General features: G+C 36.5%; 1 protein-coding gene across 1 annotated transcript; it reads left to right on the plus strand.

Annotated features, from left to right (window-relative positions):
- The first annotated feature begins 11487 nt into the window (after positions 1 to 11487).
- errfi1b (ERBB receptor feedback inhibitor 1b) lies at positions 11488 to 17316 on the plus strand. The gene is made up of 4 exons (XM_077214508.1): positions 11488 to 11705; positions 14290 to 14481; positions 14581 to 14663; positions 14980 to 17316. Exons 2-4 carry the CDS (start codon positions 14426 to 14428, stop codon positions 15909 to 15911), a joined length of 1071 nt encoding a protein of 356 aa, XP_077070623.1. The 5' UTR covers positions 11488 to 11705; positions 14290 to 14425; the 3' UTR covers positions 15912 to 17316.
- The last annotated feature ends 8160 nt before the right edge of the window (positions 17317 to 25476 follow it).

The following is a 25476-nucleotide window of genomic DNA, read 5'->3' on the forward strand; positions in this document are numbered from 1 at the left end:
CATTTTGTTCAGTTTGCATGGAATTTTTATTTTATTTTATTGTTTTAACAGCCATCCAAAACTTGAGATAACTAAATATGGATGGTCAATGGCAATTAAAGTGAAAATCTTCATATTCTGTTTTATCTTTCAGTGGTTTCCTCCAATAATGGTCTTCTGTGTTTGTACAAGAACAAGATGCATAATAATTTTTGGTCATGCAGTGGACTATGTAAATGGCTCACAGTCAATTTAAGTGGCTTGTCTGCATATGCTTTGAAATGATATAAACGTTAAAAAAAAATCTGTATTTTTGATTAAATGAAAAGTGAATATTTCTTAATTCAAAACATTTAGCACCATATTTTAAAACAATGGCAATGACAAATAATCATTGAAATACATTGAAATGTAAATACTGGTGGTGTGATTGATAGAAATTGCCTATAGTTATATAACAAACAGACATTTTTTGACATTAGTCACTATATGTAAATGGCATTTCAGACTGAGGAGAGGTGGAGTGTCGTAACCTTGCAGTCTGTCCACACAGTTCCCAACCTTGTTAGTTTGGTGACTTCGTGGGCAGGTTATCTTACTTGCACAGATTACAAGAGCATTGCATTTGACGTTCACAAAGGTAAAAAACCTTTATGACTGTCTTTATGAACACCACGTACCACCTTTAAAAATGCTCTGCAAATAGGTACATTGTGACTGTTTTTCAACAAACAAAAAAATCTTACAAAAATCGTGGCTTTAAATATGGGCCTTGAAAACAGAATGAACTTCGTTAATCATACACTACATTCAGCAATGATGCATTACATTGATCAAAAGTGACCTATTATGTTACTTTAATGTTTAGAAAATGTTTCTATTTCAAATATACTGCTCTTTTCAACTTCTGAAATAAACAGAAAATGGCATGGTTTATACACACACACACACACACACACACACACACACACACACACACACACACACACACACACACACACACACACACACACACACACACACACACACACACACACACACACACACACACACAGAAGTTTAAGCAGCACAACTTTTTAAAAAATGTATTATAATAAATGTTTCCTGAGCAGAAAATCAGCATATTAGAATGATTTCTGTACGATTATGTAACACTGAAGACTGAAAATTCAGCTTTGCCATTACAGGAATAAATAAATAAAAAACATTTTAATTGTAATAATATTTCAAAATATTACTGTTTTACTGCATTTTTGATGAATAAAAAATACAGCCATGGTGAACATAACAGACTTCTTAAAAAAAATCTTACCGACCCCACTTCTTTTGAATGGTACTGTCTGTGTAAAAAACATTCTTATGTAAATAGTTGATGTCAATTCAATGGATGTACGAATGATTTACACAGAATTCATGGTTGAGGCATAACTGATGTCCATATGGTAGAGCTCATGAAACTTTATTATATCTCTTTCCTAAGCTTTGTGGTTAAGGCCCCACTGTTGAAGTCATTATTTCATTCTCTTGTATGGCGAGCCAGGAGATGAATGCATTTTAATATCTCTGCCCTAACTGACTCACAAAATGTCAAATAAATACTCTCACCTTGCCACAATGTCTAAAATAAAGGATATACCACATTGCGTCACTCTGCTCAGTGGCCACTTTTCAACAAGCATAGTTTCGTTATGACTGTGAGGGAGGGTGAACACTGAGCTCACTGGTTGTGTAATGAATCGGATGACGGCTAGCTCCCACCTCTAACATGAGCATTGCACAGATGGATTTGATTATTTAGCCAACAGAAAATGTTCTTTTTGCTATGACATCTGACCAGTGAGGCCAAAGCGTAGAACAAATGATTTCCACTCGAAACCAGCATGCATCATCATGAGCTCAGCTTTGAGAACCTTGTGACTCATAAAATACAGCTGTTGACTCAGACAAAAGCAAGCTTTTTATCCTTTGGAAGTACAATCGCATTCTTACTGAGCTGTGTGATATGCTTAGCTATCCAGGTTTAGTGATGTCACTAGGATGTGTTAAGGTGCATAACTTATTGTACATTCAAAGTTGCACACCTACTTTTTCATCTGGATTATGTTGATTCATGGTTTCTATCGAGTACAAAAGTCATTCAAAACTATACTTTATTGTGAAATTCTGTTTTTAAACTGAGCATTGCTTGCTCAATAATCCTTAAATGGCTCTTATCATGTTTTCTGTCATAACAGAGTTGAAACAGCAAATTATCCATCCAGAAGTTTTGTTTTTCTTGTGGTCAGTTCCTGGAATCAGTGTGTGTTTTCTGAAGAATTGGTAAGTGGGAGTTAAAAGGTTTAGTATGGCAAACTATAAGCCACAGAAAACCCAAGTAAAAAAGAACTCCATAAGTGCACATGGCCTAAATCTGTGAGTGGCAGCCTGAAGTCTCTGAATGACTCTCAGAATCCATTCTTTTGATGTATGTAGGTCACGCTGATTGAATCAGGAAAAAACCATCTCAGGAACTAATGTTACTGTTCAACATGACTGTGATATGGTGAGTCACAGGATGTAGCTTGTGAGGTGAGTGTTGGCTGAAAAACGTGGAGGCAGCAGCAGCAGCAGATTTCAAAATAAGTTCCTGGCTGGGACCTCAGAGGAAATCTGTAGGATTGCATAGACAGACCGCTTCCGTATTTACAACCGGATACTCATTTCCACACATGACTTGTCAATGCCTCTCACTTTTTTAATCTCTTCTGGCCTTCAATATGGATAAAGCCATAAACGCTAGACGCTTTTGTCGTTATGATTTTTAAAAAGTTTTTTTTTCATGTCTCATGCTCACCAAGGCTGCATCTATTTAATCAAAAATACAGTAACATTTATATTGTTTAATATTATTACATTTAGAAGAGCTTTTTCTAATTTAAATATATTTTCAACTTTATTCCTGTGATGGCAAAGCTGAATTTAAGCATCATTACTCCAGTCTTCAGTGTCACAAGATCCTTCAGAAATCATTCTAATATGCTGAAGAAACATTTCTTATTAATATGTTGAAAACAGTTAAACTGTTTAACATTTTTGAGCAAACTAATAAATGTTTTCAGGATTTTTTGATGAATAGAAAGTTAAAAAGAACTGCATTTATTTTAAATAGAAATCTTGGTCAAACATAAGGGTCTAATTCTCGGTATTAACTAACTATTAATTACAACTTTTGCCTCAATAAGCTCCTAATTACTGCTTATTAATAGTTAGTAAGGTAGTTGTTTGGGTGTTGGGTAGGATTAAGGGATGTAGAATATGGGCATGCAGAATCAGGCATTAATATGGGCTTTACAAGTTTGAATAAACAGCTAAAATCCTAGTAGTATCCCAGATAACATACATATCCGGGCCTCATCTGGGCCAACTAGTATATATGGCTCAGTTATGTGTATAATATATGTGCTAGTTGGTAGTTGGCCCAGATGAGGCCCGGATATGTATGCTATCTAGGAACTTTACCACTAACTGAGCCATATGTGCCATAGTTGAATGTGTATACCCGGATATGTATGGTATTGTCAGCCACACTCAGGTTGAGTCATCGCTGTCATTCTATGTGGTCGTGGGCAACAAGAATGTGGGAGATGTGGGCCACAACTGGGCCAGATGTTATTTGCTATCTGAGATGCATGCTAATAAGCAACAGTAAATAGTGAGAACTGGACTCTTAACTAAAGTGTTACCAAAATCTTTTTTTGTTTGACCTCTTTTGTCTTTACATGCTACTTGATCAGTTTCATGCATCCTGGCTGAATATTATTAATTTCCTTTAAAAGTTAATCAAAATAAACACAAACGGTATGTGTTTCTTATTATTTTTGCCTTTTCAACATAAGATGGAACTTAGCTGAGTTGTTGCCCCACACTGGTCATGCAGGGTGACAATATATCAGGTAATTTTAATGTTTTCTGTGGCTTTTATTATTTTATGTGCACATTTTTTAAGTGGTGACCTGGTGATGCCTTGGTACTAATATAAACGTCTGTAAAAGTACAACATTAATGTCAATGTTTTAAAAACATCTCAATGTTTTACACTATAAAACAAATGCTTTTTAGCAGTCAAAACAAATGTCCCAAGTAACCAAATTCCTTATAAATGATCCAAGGAAGTTTGTTCTCTCTTCTTATTCCTCTAGATCTGCCTCTTATGTATTCCTCTCTGAGTTTGAGTCTCTGGAGCTCAGCTTAAAGACAAAAGGCACTTATGAGGAGATTAATGTGCTGGTCTTTTCTTCACAATGCACTGCGGAAACCTCCCCTCTGGGTGAGCAAACCTCATGGCCCCTCTGTTGCCAAGAACCATGGGTAATTGAGTGACCCGTCCTTCAATTGCCGTATCCCAGGCAAACAGCAGTGATTACCTCTTTCTTTTCTACGATCATGCCTAAATGCCCTTTCATAGTTTCTGTTACCATGAAATCATTTGTTTTTTGTCCTCAAATCATTTGCTACTTCCTAGCACACTTATTCAATTAAATGACTCCCTTTGTCTCAGTTCCCTTAGCATCCTGGGAAAGTGTGTGTGACTTGAGAATGGATGCCCTTGTATTCCTGTGACTGGAGCTCAGTGTTTGTGTGTGTGTGTTTATCCCAGACTCCTCTTGAGATTGGCTGTTGTGATTTTTGTAAGCTAAAGTACTTTAATGAAAGGGGCAATAGATAAGCATTTTGCCTCATGTTTTTGTTATCTATAATACAACCACTTTTTTTGTATGAGCTGCTGCTTTGGTATAAAAATACACATCTATACTTCCGTTTGCTCTTCGGTCCTGCTTGTGGTTGATAGTGCCGCACTTACTGTCGCCGCAGCTGCTCTCGCCGCTCAAGGTCACATACAAGTGACTCAGAGGAAACGGATCCTCCTCGCTAGTAAACCTGCTCATTCATTGAAGAAACTCCTGTGTAGATTTAAACTTCCTTTTCATTAAATATTACAAGCCTAACAATATGTTTTCATGTTTCACGTTTTTTTGTTAGCCGTTGGAGTTTTGTGTGGATTGCACATGGCGGCCTGACACATCCCAACAACCTTTGTTCAATACACAGAACATGATGAAATGCAAATATTTCCAAATCAACCTTTGGGACTATTTAAATGTCCAACTTTGGCACCATTTGTCTTACAACATATCCTAAAAGTGGGGCTGTTTTGTTCATGCATGAATAATGAGTAATGAGTACTTTTACAGGATTGATCCTGGTTAATTTTATTGTACTAATACGGTTATTTTAAGTTCAATACAAGTTATTTGAAACGCAAATGAATTAACAATCAAATTCTATATGTATAAATAATAATATACATATATTTATATGTTATTTATGTATACTTACTACTAGTGATGGGGACGAGACCACCTATGCCGAGTCCGAGTCGAGACTGAGTCTTTGAAGGGTCGAGTCCGAGTCGAGATCGAGTCCGTTGGTTTTCAAATACAGTCGAGTCCGAGTCGAGACCGAGTCTTTGATGGGTCGTGTCCGAGTCGAGATTTTGTCTCGACATGTCAGTTTTGATATTCATGATGCTTCAACAGTGCTGCTCTGTCATCAACATGTTAAGCCCACCCTGACTTTTTTAATCATAGTTAGGACATGCAGAGCAAATTAAAATATTTTAGTGGCATGTCTAAATTAGTAGGCTTAGCTAGGCTACTTTATAACATTTTCCAATATTTCCCAATTTTAAATATTTTGACAATACACTCGAATTCAGTATCTTTTAAAACTTTATTCCCCCATAACTAGTGATGGGGACGAGACCGCCTATGCCGAGTCCGCGTCAAGACCGAGTCTTTGAATGGGTCGAGTCCGAGTCAAGACCGAGTCTTCGAAGGGTCGAGTCCGAGTCAAGACCGAGTCTTTGAAGGGTCGAGTCCGATTCAAGACCGAGTCTTTGAAGTGTTGAGTCCGAGTCAAGACCGAGTCTTTGAAGAGTCGAGTCCGATTCAAGACCGAGTCTTCGAAGTGTCGAGTCCGAGTCAAGACCGAGTCTTTGAAGGGTCGAGTCCGATTCAAGACCGAGTCTTTGAAGGGTCGAGTCCGAGTCAAGACCGAGTCTTTGAAGGGTCGAGTCCGAGTCAAGACCGAGTCTTTGAAGGGTCGAGTCCGAGTCAAGACCGAGTCTTTGAAGGGTCGAGTCCGAGTCAAGACCGAGTCTTTGAAGTGTCGAGTCCGAGTCAAGACCGAGTCTTTGAAGGGTCGAGTCCGATTCAAGACCGAGTCTTTGAAGGGTCGAGTCCGAGTCAAGACCGAGTCTTTGAAGGGTCGAGTCCGAGTCAAGACCGAGTCTTTGAAGGGTCGAGTCCGAGTCAAGACAGAGTCTTTGAAGGGTCGAGTTCGAGTCAAGACCGAGTCTTTGAAGTGTCGAGTCCGAGTCAAGACCGAGTCTTTGAAGGGTCGAGTCCGAGTCAAGACCGAGTCTTTGAAGGGTCGAGTCCGAGTCAAGACCGAGTCTTTGAAGGGTCGAGTCCGAGTCAAGACCGAGTCTTTGAAGGGTCGAGTCCGAGTCAACACAGAGTCTTTGAAGGAACAAGTCCGAGACTAGTCCGAGAAAGCAGAAATCGGTCTCGAGACCGGACTCAAGTACTACATCACTACTTACTACTGTGCAAAAGTTTGGGTTTTGTAAAGTCTCTTATATGCTTACCAAGGTACAATCAGTAATATTGTTAAAACTTATTCGAATTTAAAATAACCGTTTTCTATTTATATTTTAAAATTCAATTTATTCCAGTGATGACAAAGCTGCGTTTTCAGCATCATTACTCCAGTCTTCAGTCACATGATCTTTAAGAAATCATTCTAATATGCTGATTTGCTGCTCAAGCAACATTTCTGATTATTATCAATGTTGAAAACATTTGTGTTGCTTACTATTTTTGAGGAAACTGTGATGCAATTTTTCAGGATTCTTCAGTGAATAGAAAGTTAAAAATAACAGCATTTATTTGAAATAGAAATCTTTTGTGTCATTGTAAATGTCTTTACTGTCACTTTTGATAAACGTAATGCATCCTTGCTAAAAGTCTTCAATTCTTTAAAAAACAAAATCTTATTTCAAACTTTTGAACAGTTGCGTATAACACAATAAGGCTCTATAGTCATGATCATATTCTGAGTAGGAAATTGTGGATCCATCTAAGGGCATTATTGAATTTCTCAGTTATTTGACCTCCTTTCATTAGATTCTGTACATTGTGCGAGTGTGTCCATACACAGATATGTAGCTGTACATTGTGCGAGTGTGTCCATACACAGACATGTAGCTGTACATTGGTGCTATGGAGTGACAGGGGCAGCCAGTGTGTTTGCATAACCCCGCCTTTCCAGTGAAGCTCACTGGTGCACTTGGTTACAAAGAGACTTACTCATAAGAAAAAATGCAGTGGGTGATCTGAGCCTCTGTGACCCATTAAAACAACAAGAGAGAAAGTTACTTAACAGCCCTGTCAGGTTCCTCCACCTAACTCAAGTCGATCATGTAAAAGGGTAAAGAAAAAGAAAGAAAAAAAAAGGTGATGGTATATTTGACAGACTAAAGTCTTTTGCAATCAACAACTAAGCATTAAGAGAAAACAACAGCAATAAAACATTTATTTTGCATATCTCATTTCCAGAGATCTCCTCCTATGCTCTAATGTTATTTCCATTCAGTTGTTTTCCTCTATTGCACATAGAGATAAAGTGTATCTCTGGAGCACATAATCAGGACTGAGGAAATACTATCAGTCACTGCTGTTCCTTTCTCTATTGCTCTCTAGAGAACATGCAAAGGATTCTCAAGCTGCCATCATTCATGTTGTGGAGAACTCAGCCGGAACATCCAGAACAGAGGGTGAAAAGATGTATGTGTACGTCAAGGGAAGCACTCTGTGAATCGACAAAACATGCACCGAAAGCAGTCATCCTTGTAAAACATTTGCCTTGCAGTTTACGGCATCTAATTCCTCCGTGTACACCAAATGTATGCAATATGCTTCAGATAAGCATGGCTAAAATAGTGGATACATTTGGTATTTTGCATCAGGAGATAGGATTCAAATATAGTGTTCCTGTAGAAACACTTTGTGGTTTTCAGATATTACTCTGCACTGTGTTCGCCTACCTGGGAGCACTTCATTTTGACCACACACCCACAACTCATTTCCAGAAAGGCCCAATATGCCAGATAAGCTGTTTCTCAAGGCTGATTTGGGGGTTGTTAGAAGGCCCACGGGGTGCCTATTGTTCACTGATTTTACAGGAAGTTGGTTAAATCTCAAGACTATGATGTTGGATTCTGTTCACAATTGCTTAGCAAGGTTATATTATGCGATTTCAGATTTATATGCTTACATTAAAGCCAGTGTTGTTATTGTTAACTTAAACTTAAACTATTAAAAATCGTTTTCAGTAATTGAAATAAAGCTGTAAGTATGAAAATCCTTGGCAACTATAACGGAAATAAATACACTGTGTTCCAAATTATGCAAGTGACATATCAGTAGGGTTTTAGTAAACATTCAGATTTGAGTTTTACAAAGAAAGTGTCTTTTTGTTTTATTTCTCATATCTTTTTAGATAACTGTATCAATCTCAGACAGGTTTGTTAGTTTGCCAGGTCGTCTTATGTAAATCCCTTTTATCTGACCAGGTTCTTCTGTACACTCACAAATCTTTTGACAATCACAAAACGAAAATCTCTATTCAGTTTTTGCAAAATATAATTTTTTATGCTTTTTGCGTGACATTACACCATTTAATGCTTTTCATCTTCAGAAAGATATTTTGCATGTGGCATGAGAACTGTGACTTGCTTAATAATGTGGAACAACTTCTTTTCCATTTACACAAGACCTGGCAAACTACTTAAACCTGTCTGAGATTGTTATCTTAAAAATATAAGATAAAAATATATTTAAAAAAAAGAGAAATAAAACAAACAAACAAACAAACAATTTCTTTGAAAAACTAAAATCTGAATATGTATTGTACTAATATCCTACTCCTGATATGTCACTTGCATCATAATTTGGCACACAGTGTCAATTTTAAGTCAAAGTACAAAAATTACTTAAAATAAAATAAAATAAATTAAGTCTGCATGAAAATATGTATAAAAAAGTAATAAAAATGCACATAACAAAATGACTAAAACAAAAATTAAATATAAAAATTAAAACTAATTAAAAATATATTTTAAAATACTGCAATAGTATATAAATAGCATAAAAATAACACTGATTACAACAAAGACATTAAAGCAGTTATTTAATTTTACAGTTATATTTACTGGCTCCTTCCGAAATCGCATACTCTCTTGAGTAGGTACTTATTTTGAAAATTACTTTGTAATTACTTGATGACTGCTAAAAAAGTATGTTCTACATAGTTATAACCGATTGCCTCGACTTTTTATGTTTGATTACTTACACCTGTGTCACATTATCTTGTTAATGCCTGCCTATTTAAGTCCTGATTTTCTAACATTCTTTCCCCAGTCTTGAAAGTGTCACACTGCATTTCTGAGCGTGTGTCCTCTGGTTAGCCATGTTTTGACTTTTTGCCTGGTTTCTTGGATTTGCCTGTGTTTTTCTGCCCTGTTGTCTTTTTGGATTATCTGCTCTGTGTTGACCTATTGCCTATTTTGTGACAATGATAACTAAAACCATAATCATTGGCTGTTTATTTAGATAATTATGAGAGATTATGTGTCATTTTTACGATCAGTTTGAGTAGAACAATCAGATCCCAATTAGAGTATTTCAAAACTTTCACAGTTCAAACTTCTTTGTTCAAATCAAATTAAAAAAAAGAAATGTCATCACATACAATGAAACAACGAAAGGGTAAATATATTTTTAGATTTTCTGTCACCTCCCTTATTTAAAATTTTATAAACTTCCTATCACAAAAAGGCAGTGATGAATAATGTAATCTTTATAGAAATTGTCTGTAAACAATGATATTATTAAACAGAAATATTCCTAGAGGAATTGTGGGTCAACTTTGATATAGTTATCTAAGGACGCTGTTCACATGGGATGCATGACACCAACAGCTGTGTGGGACCAGGGACAGGAAATGAGTTGACCCTCTCCCTGGGAGTTCAGTCCCCTTGTGGCTCCAGCCTCTCTCAACAATCATCACAGGCTTCAGGGACACAAACAGCACATCAACATGCTGGCTGCTGAGGGGGGTGTTTTTCCACAATCTTTACGCTTCAAACATTCATCTGTGAAGTTAGCATTTCTTAGCAATGATTGCGAGTCGACTCTGTTTCACATACATGATTTCAGAATGATTTAGGCTATTCATCCACACTTCAGAGTGAATATATGTCTGAGTCTGAATGTTTTATTGAATCTTATGTAAAGCCTTCTGTAACTTCAGTGGACTTGATTCATCACACGTTAGTATAACCCTTTTCTGTAGCCTCAGACTCAAGAGTTGCTTGCGTTCTAGAGCAGTGATTCAAAACCACACATCTCCTTATGGAAGAGAGATCCAGCGGAAACGTGCAACCTCCGCAGTCCACAGAAAATTCCACCCTCACACTCCCACTTTCTACGCCCACATACTATGACAGCTAGACATGCCCACGTGTACCTCCCTATTGCAGCCTGTGCATGTGGGGAGTTTAAAGAAACATCCGTACAGCGATTTGGATGTGAGCAGCGTTACCAGATCTTGCTAGAAAAATAAGTGACGTGGCTGACTAAACAATTGCAAAATAAGAGGCTTGCCTCACCAAAAGTGACCCTTGTATACCTCAAATTTCTTAATATAACTGATCTGATTTATGTGAAGAACTGGATATTTCTGGAAATAAATGTTTATGACACAGTTACATCATTTTGCAAACGTTACTAAAACGTTTCAGAGTTTCATCGATGACTAGCCTATCTCTCACGAGTATAGAGTCGATCAATGCAGAAAAATCTTTAAATTCATTATTTAATGGTCATTCATCATGACAGTACATTTGAATCATACGCTTAAAATGAACTATGTCAGCAAATAGTTGGAAATAGGAGACCTATATAGAATTAGGAGGTAGTCTATTTCTCTTGCTCATCTTAATACTCAATTTTCATTGAATAATGACCAGCGGTCCTTTTGTTTTACGCAATTGTATTCTGGAAATGATCCCACAAAAAAGGCAACCCTACTGCCCATATCTGGGCTTTATTAAATAAACGAGCCCAAAGTCGATTATAATTAATGGACATGATAACTCTGGATTTGAGCCACCACAACATGCAACAGAATGTGAATAGGCCTATTAATTCTAGCTTATCTCAAAGACTTATTATAATTATCATGCGAGATTGAACATTTTTTTTTATAATAATTTTCAATACATGGATTTTTTCTAAGTATTAAATAAATTATTTAAAACATATCTGAACCAGAGGTGTTGCATGTCACGGGGTCGCACTAAACGGCCCCTTTAAGACAGTGGGCGGTGCCTACGGTCTGACGTGAACACTGAACAGTCCTTATAAATAGTTTCCAGCTCGCAGCTTTCCATGATGAAAGCGTTAAGTTGTTGAGCAGCAGCATCTTCTACTACACGTGCGTTTTGTTTGTTAATAAATTGTGGTCAATGTTTTTCAAAGATACGCTTGGATTACTAAAAGCACTCGTTTAGTTATACTGGACATAAGAGAGCAATAAACACAACCCTACGAAACATTTAACCGGTAAGTAGCTTTAAATATTTTGAAGTTACTTATGTTTTTTACACCTTTCAGAGAACTATGTCAAATTATTAAGTGCAATTCACATCTTCTTATAGGCTAATAGTTGTTCTTTGGACTGGGATATGAGATGAGTCGCACCTGAGTCAGAAAGGGTTTGTCAGTGGGTGTGTTAAACAGATGTAGAAAACTGTCCATATATCAGAAGGATCTTATTCGCACTGGAATTTCGTACTATAAGCGGCCCGGCGTCACTCTTACAACTGTTTACAAGACAACAACAACAACCAGTTGAGTACGATCTGTCCCGTGTTGTAGTAACCTAGTTTATCATTTACTACAGATGTGTGATCTCTTGCACGTATTGTGTAGCAATCCATCTCCTGTTCGCGAGTGTGCCTGACAACCTCGTGCTCCAGATGATCCTGCTTTTCTGTAGGCTGGCCTGCCTATATATTTTTATTCCCCCTGTAGGCGTGCATCTTTGTTGCTTATAGCCTGCCATGTAGAAGGCCTACTAATTTGGAGGGGATTGGGATCTCTAGTTAATAATTACTGAAGAGGTAGTCTTATATGGTCTTAAATGTGTTATAGGCGTTAATGATATATTATGGCATATATATTATTACGTAATTACATAATTAAGAGAAATAATTAATTAAGGTGAGGTAAGTTAAGGTGATGTATCAAAATAATTGAATGGGAAAAAATGTGTCTGTACAAAACATGTGCAAACACTAAAAAAAAGTGTCTGTGCAAACACCATTCAGGATGGAAGAATCATGGATATAGTAGTCATACAGTAGTTAGTATACATTTATAACTCTCTCTCTCTCTCTCTCTCTCTCTCTCTCTCTCTCTATATATATATATATATATGTATATATATGTGTGTATATATATATATATATATATATGTATATATATATATATATAATATTATTATTTATTTTTTTATTATTAAACCAAAGTTTTGCAAGGAAAAGTAAATACAGACTTTGTTTGGACAGCAAAACATAAATTTAACTACTTCTAGTAGTCTATCTTCTAGTGAAAGATATATTTTTGTGTCCTTCTGTAAAGATGTCATTTGCACCACTGTACTATTTGGCATGTTGATGTTGTTCCTCTGACTAGTGGATCAGTGCGTCCTCTGGCTCGTCTCCCAGGCCCTGCTGGTGACGTCCTCGCACCTCTCTCATGCCTTTATGGCAGGGCTTTAACCTCACGGATAAGAGCTGCCTGATGTTGAAAATGCACAGGCACTCACCCCAACGCAAACGCACAAAGAACCATTTATGCTTTAGCGTCGCATCTGCATTGAGGTCTTTACTGGGAGAATTGACGATTGTTAGTTTCTGCCTTTCACAGTTCTGACTGAGGCAATGCAGAGGCAGAGCATGTGATAAGTTGCATAATGTAGCCTGCATGGGTATTTCATTGATTACATTCTGACTTGTGCCCAAGCATTCCAGCACATTTCTCACTGAATGGTTTTGTTTTCTAGCACAGATGCTTTATTGTGTTTTGGTGTAATGTCTTAAGGAACTGTTGCATCACCACAGCTTCTTAGCTGAGCTGTTTGTTATATGTGCCTGCTCATGTAACAATGGAAAAACTGCATATTCATCTAAAGGCACATGTGGCTTTTACAAGACAATGGATTTCTTCCAAGATTTTTTTTTTCTGTAATGATTTTGTCCTGCTTAAATGGGTGATTTTGATTGACATTAATTTCCTGAAGTGGAGATTCTTTTTGTCCCCACAAATGATTACTTGCAAAGGCTTGAAGAGCGATAGTTCCTTATTGCTATAAGGCAGTATAAATAACACATTTTTCTTAAATGTATAGATGCATATATGTGTATTAATATAAACTGTACAAAATAATTATACACAGTACACACACATATATTATGTAAACACAAACGTTTATTCTGGATTCAATAAATTGCGATTTATCGTTGCCCAGCACTAATTTCTATGTATTTTTAAATCTCTTATGGTTACCAAGGCTGCATTTGTTTAATTAAAAACAATTTAAAATAATTGTTTATTTTAAAATATAATGTATTCCTGTGATGGCAAAGCTGAATTTTCAGCAGCCATTACTTGTCTTCAGTGTCACATTATCTTTCAGAAATAACTTTAATGATTTAATAATTTGATGCTTATAAATCACCTCTTTTTCTTCTCCATTTATTTATTTATTGTCGATGTTGAAAAAAGTTGTCCTGCTTAATATTTTTGTAGAAACTGATCCATTTTTTCAGAACTCTTTAAATAGAACGTTCAAAAGAACAAGTATTTGAAATAGAAATCTTTTGTAAATTATAAATGTCTTCACTGTCACCTTTGATCAATTCAATGCAATCCTACTAACTCCAATCTTTTGAACAGTACTGTTACTGTATATTATACATCTTACATTTTATAGAAGGGACAATGAAACATGTAACTAACTTTTAGTTTGTAGTGGTAATTTTATGTCTGTGTCTTTCTTTCTCACTAAACAACTGTTGCATTAACAATAACCATTTTAAGATGACTGAAAAAGTAGCCTAACAACCCCCCTCCCCCCATGCAGGTTTTCCCATTGCTGTCGGAAAAGTGGAGCGCAAAAGTTCTGTCTTGGTTACCCATGGCTGGATTATGACTTCTGCAGGATCAAGAATAGTGGAGACCCCCACAGGCCTGAACTAGCCTCCACTCTCCTAAACATTATGGCCACAGCCCAACCATACTGGGATCAACACCATGACCACGACACCATGGATAAGTGAGTGTGAAAGCAGTCCTCAGCTCAACCAACTCGTGTATTATGAGAGACCTTCTCTAGTCACCAGATTTTGACGTTTTCCATTTTTGTGTTTTGCAGGCTGTTTTTTGGATTTGGTTCGGAGTCCATGGATCACAGCTTGAGAATGTATCAGCAAAACTCTGCAAACGTGGGCTTTGAAAGTGAGTGAGTAGTGATATTGAATTATATCAGCTAGCCTATATTACAGTCTGGTCACCCTCTGTTCTTGGAGCATGATGCGGATGTTTCTCAGGAAGTGCAGAAGGTTATAGGAAGTTGTACGAAAGTCTGATAAGTGAATCTTTTGATAAGCCTCCCTATGTTGAGGCTGGAGATAGATCCATCTCAAGTGATAGAGCCATTGAAAAATAACAACTTAGGCTAAATGATGTTTATGACACCACTGAGCATGTATGTAATACGGTAGTTGATCTGAGCTTAAATCCTAATTTTCTTTTCTGTATTTTTACTTCATAGGAATGACGTCTGGCTCCTGTTCTCCGTCGTGTTTATCTCCCAAGACTCCACATCCTACACAGCTGCTGTTTTCCTCCCAGTGCCACCCACTAGAGGGAGACCAGGTGGTTCCGTCCTTACAAAAACTGTCTGTTTATGAGCACATACCCCCTTGTTCGCCCAGGAGAACGACTAAGCCCCTCCCGCCCCTCCCGGACATAGGCGACCTGTCCTCTGATGAAGCAGAAGACGACGAGGTGGAGTTTTTCTCCAGCACCTCTGAGAGCCAGTGTCTGGTGCCTAAAACCTCATCCTTCCAATACGGCTTGCCAGGGAGGCGCAGTTTTCGGCGAAACGGTCAGATAAACTTTGCGTATTATGAAGGGCTACAAGAACATCAGAAACTTTGCGGGGTGAAGCCTCAGTGGGAGCAGGTGGTAACGCAGAACCAAGACCGACACCAACGCCGGCTACATCGCTCCCATTCCGGCCCTGCCGGATCCTTCAAGGCCACCAACTTCAGGCCAACCGGCCTTCACCATTCTCAGGAGAAACCCGAAGTCCCACCTCGCGTTCCAATCCGCGCTCGCCTCAGCGAGAGCACGGACAGCAGGCGGCCATCATCGGATGACTTTGATACAGACAAACCCCCTAAAGTTCCACCCAGGGAGCCCATCCCTCAGGTCATACCACGTGCTATTAGTCCAAAAAGTCTCCCGATTTACATCAACGGGGTAATGCCTCCTACTCAGAGCTTTGCTCCCTATCCGGAGTATGTCAGTAAGGCTCAACACAAGCAGAGCTGTGAGGGCTTGGCGGCTCCTCGCAGCCCCTGTATTCTACCCATCATGGAAGATGGGAAGAAAGTCAGCAGCACACATTACTTCCTCCTCCCTCATCGACCTGGGTACTTGGACAAGTTTGAAAGGTTTTTTAAAGAGTCAGACTCCTAGTGATTATTAGTGATTGAGCAGTTAGAATCAGCAATTATTCCCCTGTTTAAAGTGGAAATAAGGAAGGCCGGATATAAACCGATATGTTTTTTGACTGTACTGATTCTTCAGTGTTATGAATTACTGGTCTGTTTAGGGGTTGGACAGTATGTCCTCGGACTACACGCAGAGAAAAACAAAAATAATTGGTTTACTGGAAATGGCAGAGCAACTCTGTTAAAAGTGTCCTTTTACTGTAGGGCTGCACAATTAATCAAAATAAATCCAAAATGGTGAAATAACCTGTCAACACAAGAGATTTAAGGTTACCTGCCATAAAAGCTAGATGGTTTAATTGGAATTATTCGGATAAAAATTAGGGTTTTCCCCCCAAATCATGCTGCCTTATGTATTGGTGTCAATGTTTTTATTTTATTTTATTTTTTTACTATTTCCTTACAGTATGTTAAATTAGAATGTACATTATCCTTTTATGAAGAAATTGGATGAACTGTGTAACCTGAGTATAAGCTGGTCTTTTTTTTATTATTTTTTTCCATTCTGTAATATTGTTTGGTAAAGGTGCATGTTGGTTTTCCTTTTAAGAAATTATGCACCCACAGTATGAATTCACATATTGCTGAAAAATTACAACTTACTAGTATTAGATAGGAATCACCTGAATTCCAGATAATTAAAAGCGCTGTCAATATTTGTTGAATAATTTTAAAAGCCAAGACAAGGACTATGCCATGTGATTTACAGCAGTGAGAAGTGTGGTGATCAAAACTACTTGTAAGTAGTGATAAATGGAAGGGACTGGGCACAGGGGTTAGTATTCTAGTCTTTGTGAGAAGATTAATCAATACGTCTTGTTTTCCGTTTCTTGTTTTTTTTTTCATTCAGATGTGACACAAATTAATCCATTTGATTTAGATTTTTAAAGAATGACACATGCAAGTTTCATTTATCTGTTACAAGGGTAGAAATGCCACTGCCTTGCCGTTAGGTGTCAAAATGCAGGACACTGGTTGTAAGTGGGTAGTTGGTGAATGGTATTTTGCTGTATTTTTGTACCATTTATCATGAAGTTGCTTCATTGAAGCATTTATCACAGGACAATTATGAAAGGAAGAAATGGAAGCTCATGACTGGTCCTGGCCTTGTATTTCATGGATTTCTCACCAAAAGTTGAGCACACTTGTTTTTGGTTAAACTAGTTATAATCTTGACATTTTTCAGACCAGTAACTGTTTACGTTTCCAGCTACCTATGTTTTGTCCATCCAACAAAATGACTGTTTTCTGTGAGAAGGCTAATGTTAACTGACTTTGTTTCATCTGCTGAGGAAACATGCACTTCTAAAATGTACAGTATTGGTGTAGTTTTTCACACCAGACTATTTAAATAAAGTAACTTATTTGTACACCGATTTCTTGAATCATTTCGATTGCAGTGTGTTGAATTTATCATACCTTTTGGTTTTTACATTCAAATGTACATTTCACAGCAAACCTTGTTTTACCAAAGGGCTGAACCCCGGATGCCCACACACACTCTATCTGTCTGTGTGATCAGTGAATTATACAGGTATTACGGTATTTATTTCTGTTCAAGTCAAGTCTGGCGCCTACATCTTATCGGCATAAAGGATATGTTGATTAGTGAAATCCGTTTCATTGTGGTTGGTGTTTTTATCTCTGCTGTTTGCTTAAAGCTGTTATGAGACAGGCAAACGTTTGGAACTTCAGCCTGAGTCACTTCCTTTAAAATAAGACCGCATCAATGTGCGAAATGTTACATAGAAGTGGAAGATTTGTAATGTAAGCTGCCCTCAGTGAGTCACCGCTGTCGTCTAGGGTTTGTGGTTTGGACTAAGTTACCAAAATTTGTGCCATTTCCCTTATGTTATTGTCAGATCATGTGTGTGACCACATAATTACCAAATGATTCAAATATTGTCGATGCACGTGAATTTTTATAGCTAGCGGTCACCGCCTTCGTTTAAGTAGAACTAAAACTGAATATGAATTTAAAGCTAACATTTACCATTAGCAAGTTGCGCCATCTACAGCTCATCAGCAATAGAGTTTTGAATTCTGGGGAGCCTTATTGAAACAGTCGATCAGCGCCATCTCTTGTCCTAACGTTATGGGTGCAGAAAAATGGGCTTCCTAATTTAGTTCACCCAAAAATGAAAATCATCCCATAATTTACTCACCCTCAAGCCATATAGGTGTATATGACTTTATTCTTTCAGCCACACACAATCGGATATATATAGTTTTAAAAAAAAAAATCCGGACTCTTCCAAGCTTTAGAATGGGAGTGAATGGTACCATTTTTAAGCAAAAACAACAACAAAACAAACAAAAGACACATCCATCCATCCATTTTATGAATAAAAGTAATCCATACGGCTACAGGGGATTAATAAAGGCCTTTTGAAGAGAAGCAATGTGTTTTTGTAAGAAAAAAAAAAATTAAAAAAAAAAACCTATAAACTATATTGTTTGAACCGCTAGAGGCGTCTCTCACCTAACCTTACACTACTCCTACATCCTACGTCAGAAATTTTGTTTTATTACTTCATGGAAGCGTTAGCGAAACACTCTTAGATCATATTTTTGTGAGCTGAGCTAGCTGAAAGAGTAAAAATCAGTACGTTTACATGGACAACAATATCCCGATATTAAGCCGATTAAGACAATATTCTGATTATACTACCACGTAAACAGGGATTTCTGATTAACTTATTAAGGGTGACCATATTGTAGTTTTCAGAAAAGAGAATTGTTTGCAGTGGGATTCGTCTAAGGCTAAACTCTATATCTCCGTAATTACAGTAATTGGGCATTTTCACTTCTGAAATAAATCAAAGTTGTACTTTAGTGAATTTCTACAACTGCAGCATCAATAACCCAAGAGTTATTCCACGTGATTCCATCTACGCCGCTAGGTGTCAGCAAATAGAAACTAACTGAGTACGTTTAGGTGTTGTCCTGCAGCTGCAGGTGAACGAGTTTGACTCGCCATGCATTTATTTGCGTTGGTTTTCAAGTAGTCTAGCTAGCCTATTAAAGTTACGATGCTTTTAAAGGATATTCTACGATCGAATTAGGCTTGCAGTGCTTTTGGGAAAAGTCAGGCCAAAGTGTATAGAAGTAAGTTACTTCTACTCTATGGTCAGGCCTTTATAGCAGGTGTCCAAATTACCTCAACAACACACATGCCTGAAAGTTTCTAGTACTTAGTAAGACTTTGGCTGTACACACTTCCCTAATATATAGTAGGCGAAAAACAGTAGGCCGATGTGACCACAGAAGTATGTCCGAATGTTCACACAGTAGCCTACACATAAAGAGTAGGCAAAAAGTAGGCTACTACCATTACGTACTGTCACGTAGGCTAACTACGTGACAGATGCAAGGTAGGAAAAACCGGGGCTAGCTGTCACACGGGAATATTTGTTGAGTGTATATTAGCTTAAATCAAACGTCCTGGTACACAGATGTGACTTATGTAGTTGTAGTAAATGTCTTAAATAATGTTGTTGTGAATGATATTATACCAAACTAAAGTTGCTGTCATATTCTTTCTTTAGCTGTTGGGCAAATAAAACATGATTATTATTAGACTACGTGGTCGTTTGTTTTAAAGTTTGTAATTTTCTTTCGTAAAAATTGTACGTTTTTTTTTTTTGGCCAAACAATAATTTGATTCGGAATGTTACATGTCCACTTCTTGTGCAATCACATTATTTTTCTATATTAAGATGAACGGGCCGATAAAGCATAATTATTTATTTAACTGTATTCAGTAATGTTTAATAAGATTCGTATCCTCTCTTACATGCCATTTCTATGGACGTCACTGTGCAGATTAATTTTTCCTTTATCCAGTAGATGGCGGTAAAACATTGTTTTATGTTCAAAATGATCAATTGTTTTATGTCCAACCCTGCTCCGGGATGCCCCTGTCCTGCAGAGTTCAGCTTCAACCCCATAGACACGACTAAACCATCTGACCAAGTGCTGCGTCCCAAACCGCACACTCTCTTAAATAGGAACTTATTTTGAATCATGGGATCGTATGCACAGTTCAGCAGGTCACTATGGTAGTAGCCTACTTTTTGCCTACTCTTTATGTGTAGGCTACTGTGTGAACATTCGGACATACTTCTGTGGTCACATCGGCCTACTGTTTTTCGCCTACTATATATTAGGGAAGTGTGTACAGCCAAAGTCTTACTAAGTACTAGAAACTTTCAGGCATGTGTGTTGTTGAGGCAATTTGGACACCTGCTATAAACAGTTAAAAGCAACAGGAAAGAACAGCTATTAATACATTTAGTTGAACTCTTCACAAAGCACAATATAAAATTGTTTTGCTTATAGAAATATTTCCTCTTTAGAAAGTGGTGTAACATTTTAACCCGTATTTGTCTGCTACAAATGAGAGTGAAAATCGGGTAGCAGCTTATCCATAAAGTTTGTAAATTCATTTTAAATGCAAAGCGTGCTGTTTTTACAAATGTTTTAGCTATTTCATCCCGTTGATCATTTCTAATTGGCCAAACTGATGGTGTTAACTTAATACATAGTCAGTTACAGTCTGATTATGTGAGAACAGAAAGAGTCATAACACAGTTTAATCAGACCAAATAACTTAATTTTAGCTATATGTCCATGCAAGCTCTACAATAAATACTCACCTATATGTGCTTTCAAACCTGTATGACTTTCTTTTTTTTTTTAAGAGAAAAGATATTGGAACCAGGTTTGGTTACATTGAATGGAGTGGAAGAAATTCTCGAAATATCATCTTTTGATCTACAGAAATAAAAAAAATTTGGTTAAAAATGGTTAAAATTACATGAGGGTGAGTACATTTTTATTTTTTGGTGAACTATCCCTTTAAGGTACATACAACTCAAGTCCATGTGTAGTATACATGTATCTTTAAAAAAGGACTAACATTAAAATTATATTTCTGATGGCGAATCCTATAGACTCACATTTTTATTGCCAATGCATCAATCATTTCAAACTTGTTAATACTTCATAATATTTCTACATTTCACTCTATTTAGTGGGAAATTGACATTAAGACATACAAATAAAGCCATGCAGTAAATAGAGAAGCACCACAAGCCATCTCACTCGGTTAATCACCTATTGTGCCAAATAAAGACTGAAGATGTTATTCAACCATACAACGTCATTATCATGCATTCTGTTTGTGTGTGAAAAATCTGCAAATGAATAGAGACTTCAGATAATTATTTAGCAAACAAAATGCATCTTGCATGGTGGATCTGCTGTTCTTGATCAACAAAATGCAGACATTGATCCCGGAGGTGGCTCAGCTCCGCATGAAGGTCTCATGCTCTTCTGGATTCCAAGGCTGTCTGTTCCAGTCATAATCATCTATGAATAAACAACTTCGAGATGCTGGGATGACCTGATAACACTCTGAAAAGCGCAAAAAATACACCACCGTACTAAATTAGCTATGTTTACAACGCCTGCGCAAACACAAGACTGTGTGTTTAGTTGGCTTGTTCGCAAAAGTTACACATGAGTCCCGTCTGATTGCTATATTCGCATTGCATCTGGTCATTTCTGCCTTTACAATGTTACAAAATCTGATTGTGATTAGTTATGAGTGCAAACAAATGAAAATTCACACATTGTATTGAATGGTGGAACCAAATATCTCACATTTACAATTTTTAAGAGGAGTCAAGACTGTAACAGTATTATCTTATCTTACAATCCTGACTGATGTCTCCAAATTAAAATTAAGATCATTCAATATTGTAAAATATGTATTTATTTATTTACTTAGATATCTATAAATGCATCTACCATAACTCCCATCTCTAAAATAAGAACCAAGGCCTTCTTTAGTTTTGGGGGATTTGGGAAATGTTCTTCTTTATTGGATTATCAATTGAACTAACATTTGTGTTTCAGTGTTTGGCTGTAACCTCCACGCTGCTGAACAGTAAATGACACCAAATTGGGACAATTTTTTGCAGAGTAATTTGATTGGATTCATTGTCGATGAGTGAGTTGGCATGCCTTAAACAGGGCAGACGAATTAGGGTAAAAATGAGGATTAAATCAATGTTTAGGCTTTCTAGACATATTGATTTAGTTTAACAATCGCTTTTTTTCTTTTATCATTGTCACTGTGACTGAAATGAGTTCTACATGTTTAATCATAAAAAATATAACACTGACTAAAAAAAATCTGTGAAATGAATAGATGAAATAGCAAGGTTCTTGTCTTCTTTGTCTTAGCCTTTTAGAAAAGGAACTTGAGTGGTAAAGCTGAGGAATGTCGGTCGCTTGTTTCAAACAGGACTGACAAGCCATTTGATAAAACTTGGACACTAGAATATCATACATCCTTTTAATGCCCTTGTTTTCTTTTTTTCCATAACATTTTAAAAGAGCAAGTACACACGCAAGGGGCAAAAGTCACAGTTAGGAGAGCCACAAGGGGCATCAAATGATTCTCTGCATGCCCAAGTCTTTCAGATTGATTTAGTGAAACCAATTGGGGCAGCATGTAAAATTGGGGATGTTACTTTCATCTACATGAAACAGACCTCTTTCTTCTCTGACATTTTCTGGGAAGATCCAGACAAACTGATTACGGCAAAAAACAACCAGTCTATCACATGCTGATAAAGCTTGAGCCATGTCTTGTTAGAGGAGGTGTAACCTCCACTCTCATGCTAGTGAGCGGCCCATTCAGGCCTAGATTCCCCTCACCTTACCGCTAAACACAGAAGAGATTCAGATTATATTGTACCGTAACATTTTTCTCAGTATTTATTTAAGTCAATTATGGGACGCTCGTTCGTTTTTCTGTGTGTCCTATCTGTTAATTTATACAATAATGCATTAGAAATGCAATTCTCCCATACAATGAAAGATGAATACCCCTTTTCTATGATGATCGTGTATTTAATTTCTGATTTAAAATTAAATCTACTATTTTGACTAAAAAGGTCTCTTAATATAAAAGATAATTTAACCTTTTTATGAAAAATCAGGTGGCAAAATGTCATGTGGTGCAGCTGGGTTAGTATATCATTAACTAAATCTAAAACCATAAAGCGTTTTTGTGACTTAAACGTTAAATGAAGAAAAGAAAAAAGCTACTGCTAGTTCTTGGAGCGATATGGAGTATTAGTTCTAAGTTTATTTCAAAGCCTTTTATTTTCATATTATTATTTATCTGTTTTTCCCTAAAAATATGTTTTATGACTTACACTACTCTTCATAAGTTTGGAGTCTGCAATTTGCTGCTCAAGAAAACATTTTTTATTATTATCATCAATGTTGAAAACAGCTAAATTACTAGACTCTAACTAAAATTGAAGTGAAAAAAGAAATATAAATAAAATCTAATTCAATAAACATAAACTATGATGGTATATCATGTGGTGTGACCCTAAAGCGTGTAACATTTATGAATAAATAATTACTTTTTGCTTTAAAAAAATAATTTTAAATGTTTTTTGAAAAATAAGATTGAGTACAAGATGTACATTTAAACCGTACATTAAAATGTATGGTTTCCTTGGTTGTTAGACCACATGACATTTTAAAACTTAAAACTTACTTAAACATTGTATAAAAGGTTTTTTTTATATACCATATTGATTTTGTTTTGTTTCCTTTTGTACTGTGGATTATCTTTCACTGTCATTGACCCATAAACCTAAGTAGAATTATGCAATCTAATTTTAGGTGATATTTCCTTTTTTTTAACTTCTCCATGGACACTCAGATTAATCATTGACCCAAATAAGCCGGTAACTTTTCCTAATTTACAATATATATTGCAGGAGTCCGAAATATGTCAAATGCACTGATTTTTCATCTAGGGTCAATTACCTCAAAATGATACCAATACCAACATGATATTATTGATCAAGTTATGAGTGACACAAATGATTCAAAATGGCCATGACCCCTGATTTGTATGTTGTTAATAGTCTCAGTGTATTCAGGTTTAAGGGAGAAAGAAACACTCCATGCCGCATGACCTTCCTGGTCACGACCCATTCACGCTCACACATGCCCCCCGTCAGACTTCCCAGCACTCACCAGCACATGAAAGGGGAGCTGGGGAGGTATCATGGCAGAAGACGAGACACAAGAGTTCATAGTGCAGTGGTTTGGTGTTCCATGACAAGATCACATGCTTGGTATACGAGAGCCTTCATGGTGCATTTTGTGTCTGAATAAAAGATGGAAGGAGAAAGAATAATAAATCTGCCATTGCACCAAACTTAAAATTCCATTGTTTTATTGTAAGATGAGAGTTTTCAACTGTACCTGCAAGAGAATAAAACCGTAGACAGTATAGTATTCAAATACAGTGTAGACAGTATTGTAGTATTCAAATACAGTGTAATGTTTGAATTTTAAAGAAACAATTTTTTGGATTAAATGTGGGGTTGTTTGAAAATAGTGGCATTCTTCATTGTGTGCCTCAATTTAACCATACTTTACAGTGTTACAAAAACCGACTGACTGACATGCTTGTGATGGAGTATCAGTTCTGCTTATTTCAAAGCCTTTTATTATCTTGTTTTATTTTAACCTGATTTGTATGTTTTTGCCTAAAAATATGTTTTATGACTTTCACTACCATTCAAATGTCTGTCTGTGAGACATTTAATGCATTTATTATGCTTATGCTCACCAAGGCTGCATTTATTTGATCAATAGTACAGTAACATTGTGTACAGTCAGTCATATAGGCCTATTATGAGATATTCAACAATATTATTGATCTGACTGTACTGACGCTGTTGTATGAGAACTGAACTGAGCTGGATGCTGAAATAATTTTTTTTTGCAAAACTGCTTTATGAAATTAACTAATTTAATAATTGATGATCTTTACAACGGAACTGAATCAACACTGAACTGACTTCAGCTGAACAACAGTCGAAATGCAGAATTTTCCTGTAATTACTGTAAAGCTGCTTTGAAACAATCTGTATTGGATAAAGCGCTCTATAAATAAAGGTGACTTGACGACTTAGTTTAAAATAACGGTTCTATTTGAATATTTAAATGAAATGTATTCTTCTGATGGCTGAATTTTCAGCATCATTACTTTTATTCTGATATTACATATTAGTCTTCAGAGTGACATGATCCTTCAGAAATCATTCGAATATGATGATTTGCTGCTCAAGAAACATATCATCACTGAAAACAGTTGTGCTGCTTAATATTTGTGTGGAAATCATGATACATATATATATATAAATATATATATGTATATATATTTCCTGGTATATATATATATATATATATATATATATATATAAAGTATATGTGTGTGTATATATATATATATATATATAAAGTATATGTATTTATTTACTTATAACAGGCTATTTAGAAAAGATGCATTAAAAGTTAAATTGTAAATCAAGAAACATATCATCACTGAAAACAGTTGTGCTGCTTAATATTTGTGTGGAAATCATGATACATATATATATATATATGTCAACATTTTAAGTGGATCAAAACCTTTCATCAAA

This window comes from Siphateles boraxobius, unplaced genomic scaffold (genome assembly GCF_051911475.1).
Source record: "Siphateles boraxobius isolate OS27281-9 unplaced genomic scaffold, OSU_SipBor_1 68, whole genome shotgun sequence".
NCBI classification, from domain to species: Eukaryota; Metazoa; Chordata; class Actinopteri; order Cypriniformes; family Leuciscidae; genus Siphateles; species Siphateles boraxobius.

Coding starts and splice junctions, on each gene's coding strand:
- errfi1b (XM_077214508.1), top strand. CDS start 14,426: ATGGCCACAGCCCAACCATACTGGGATCAACACCATGACCACGACACC. Junction 14,482..14,580: donor GACCACGACACCATGGATAA/GTGAGTGTGAAA, acceptor TGTGTTTTGCAG/GCTGTTTTTTGGATTTGGTT. Junction 14,664..14,979: donor TGCAAACGTGGGCTTTGAAA/GTGAGTGAGTAG, acceptor TTTACTTCATAG/GAATGACGTCTGGCTCCTGT.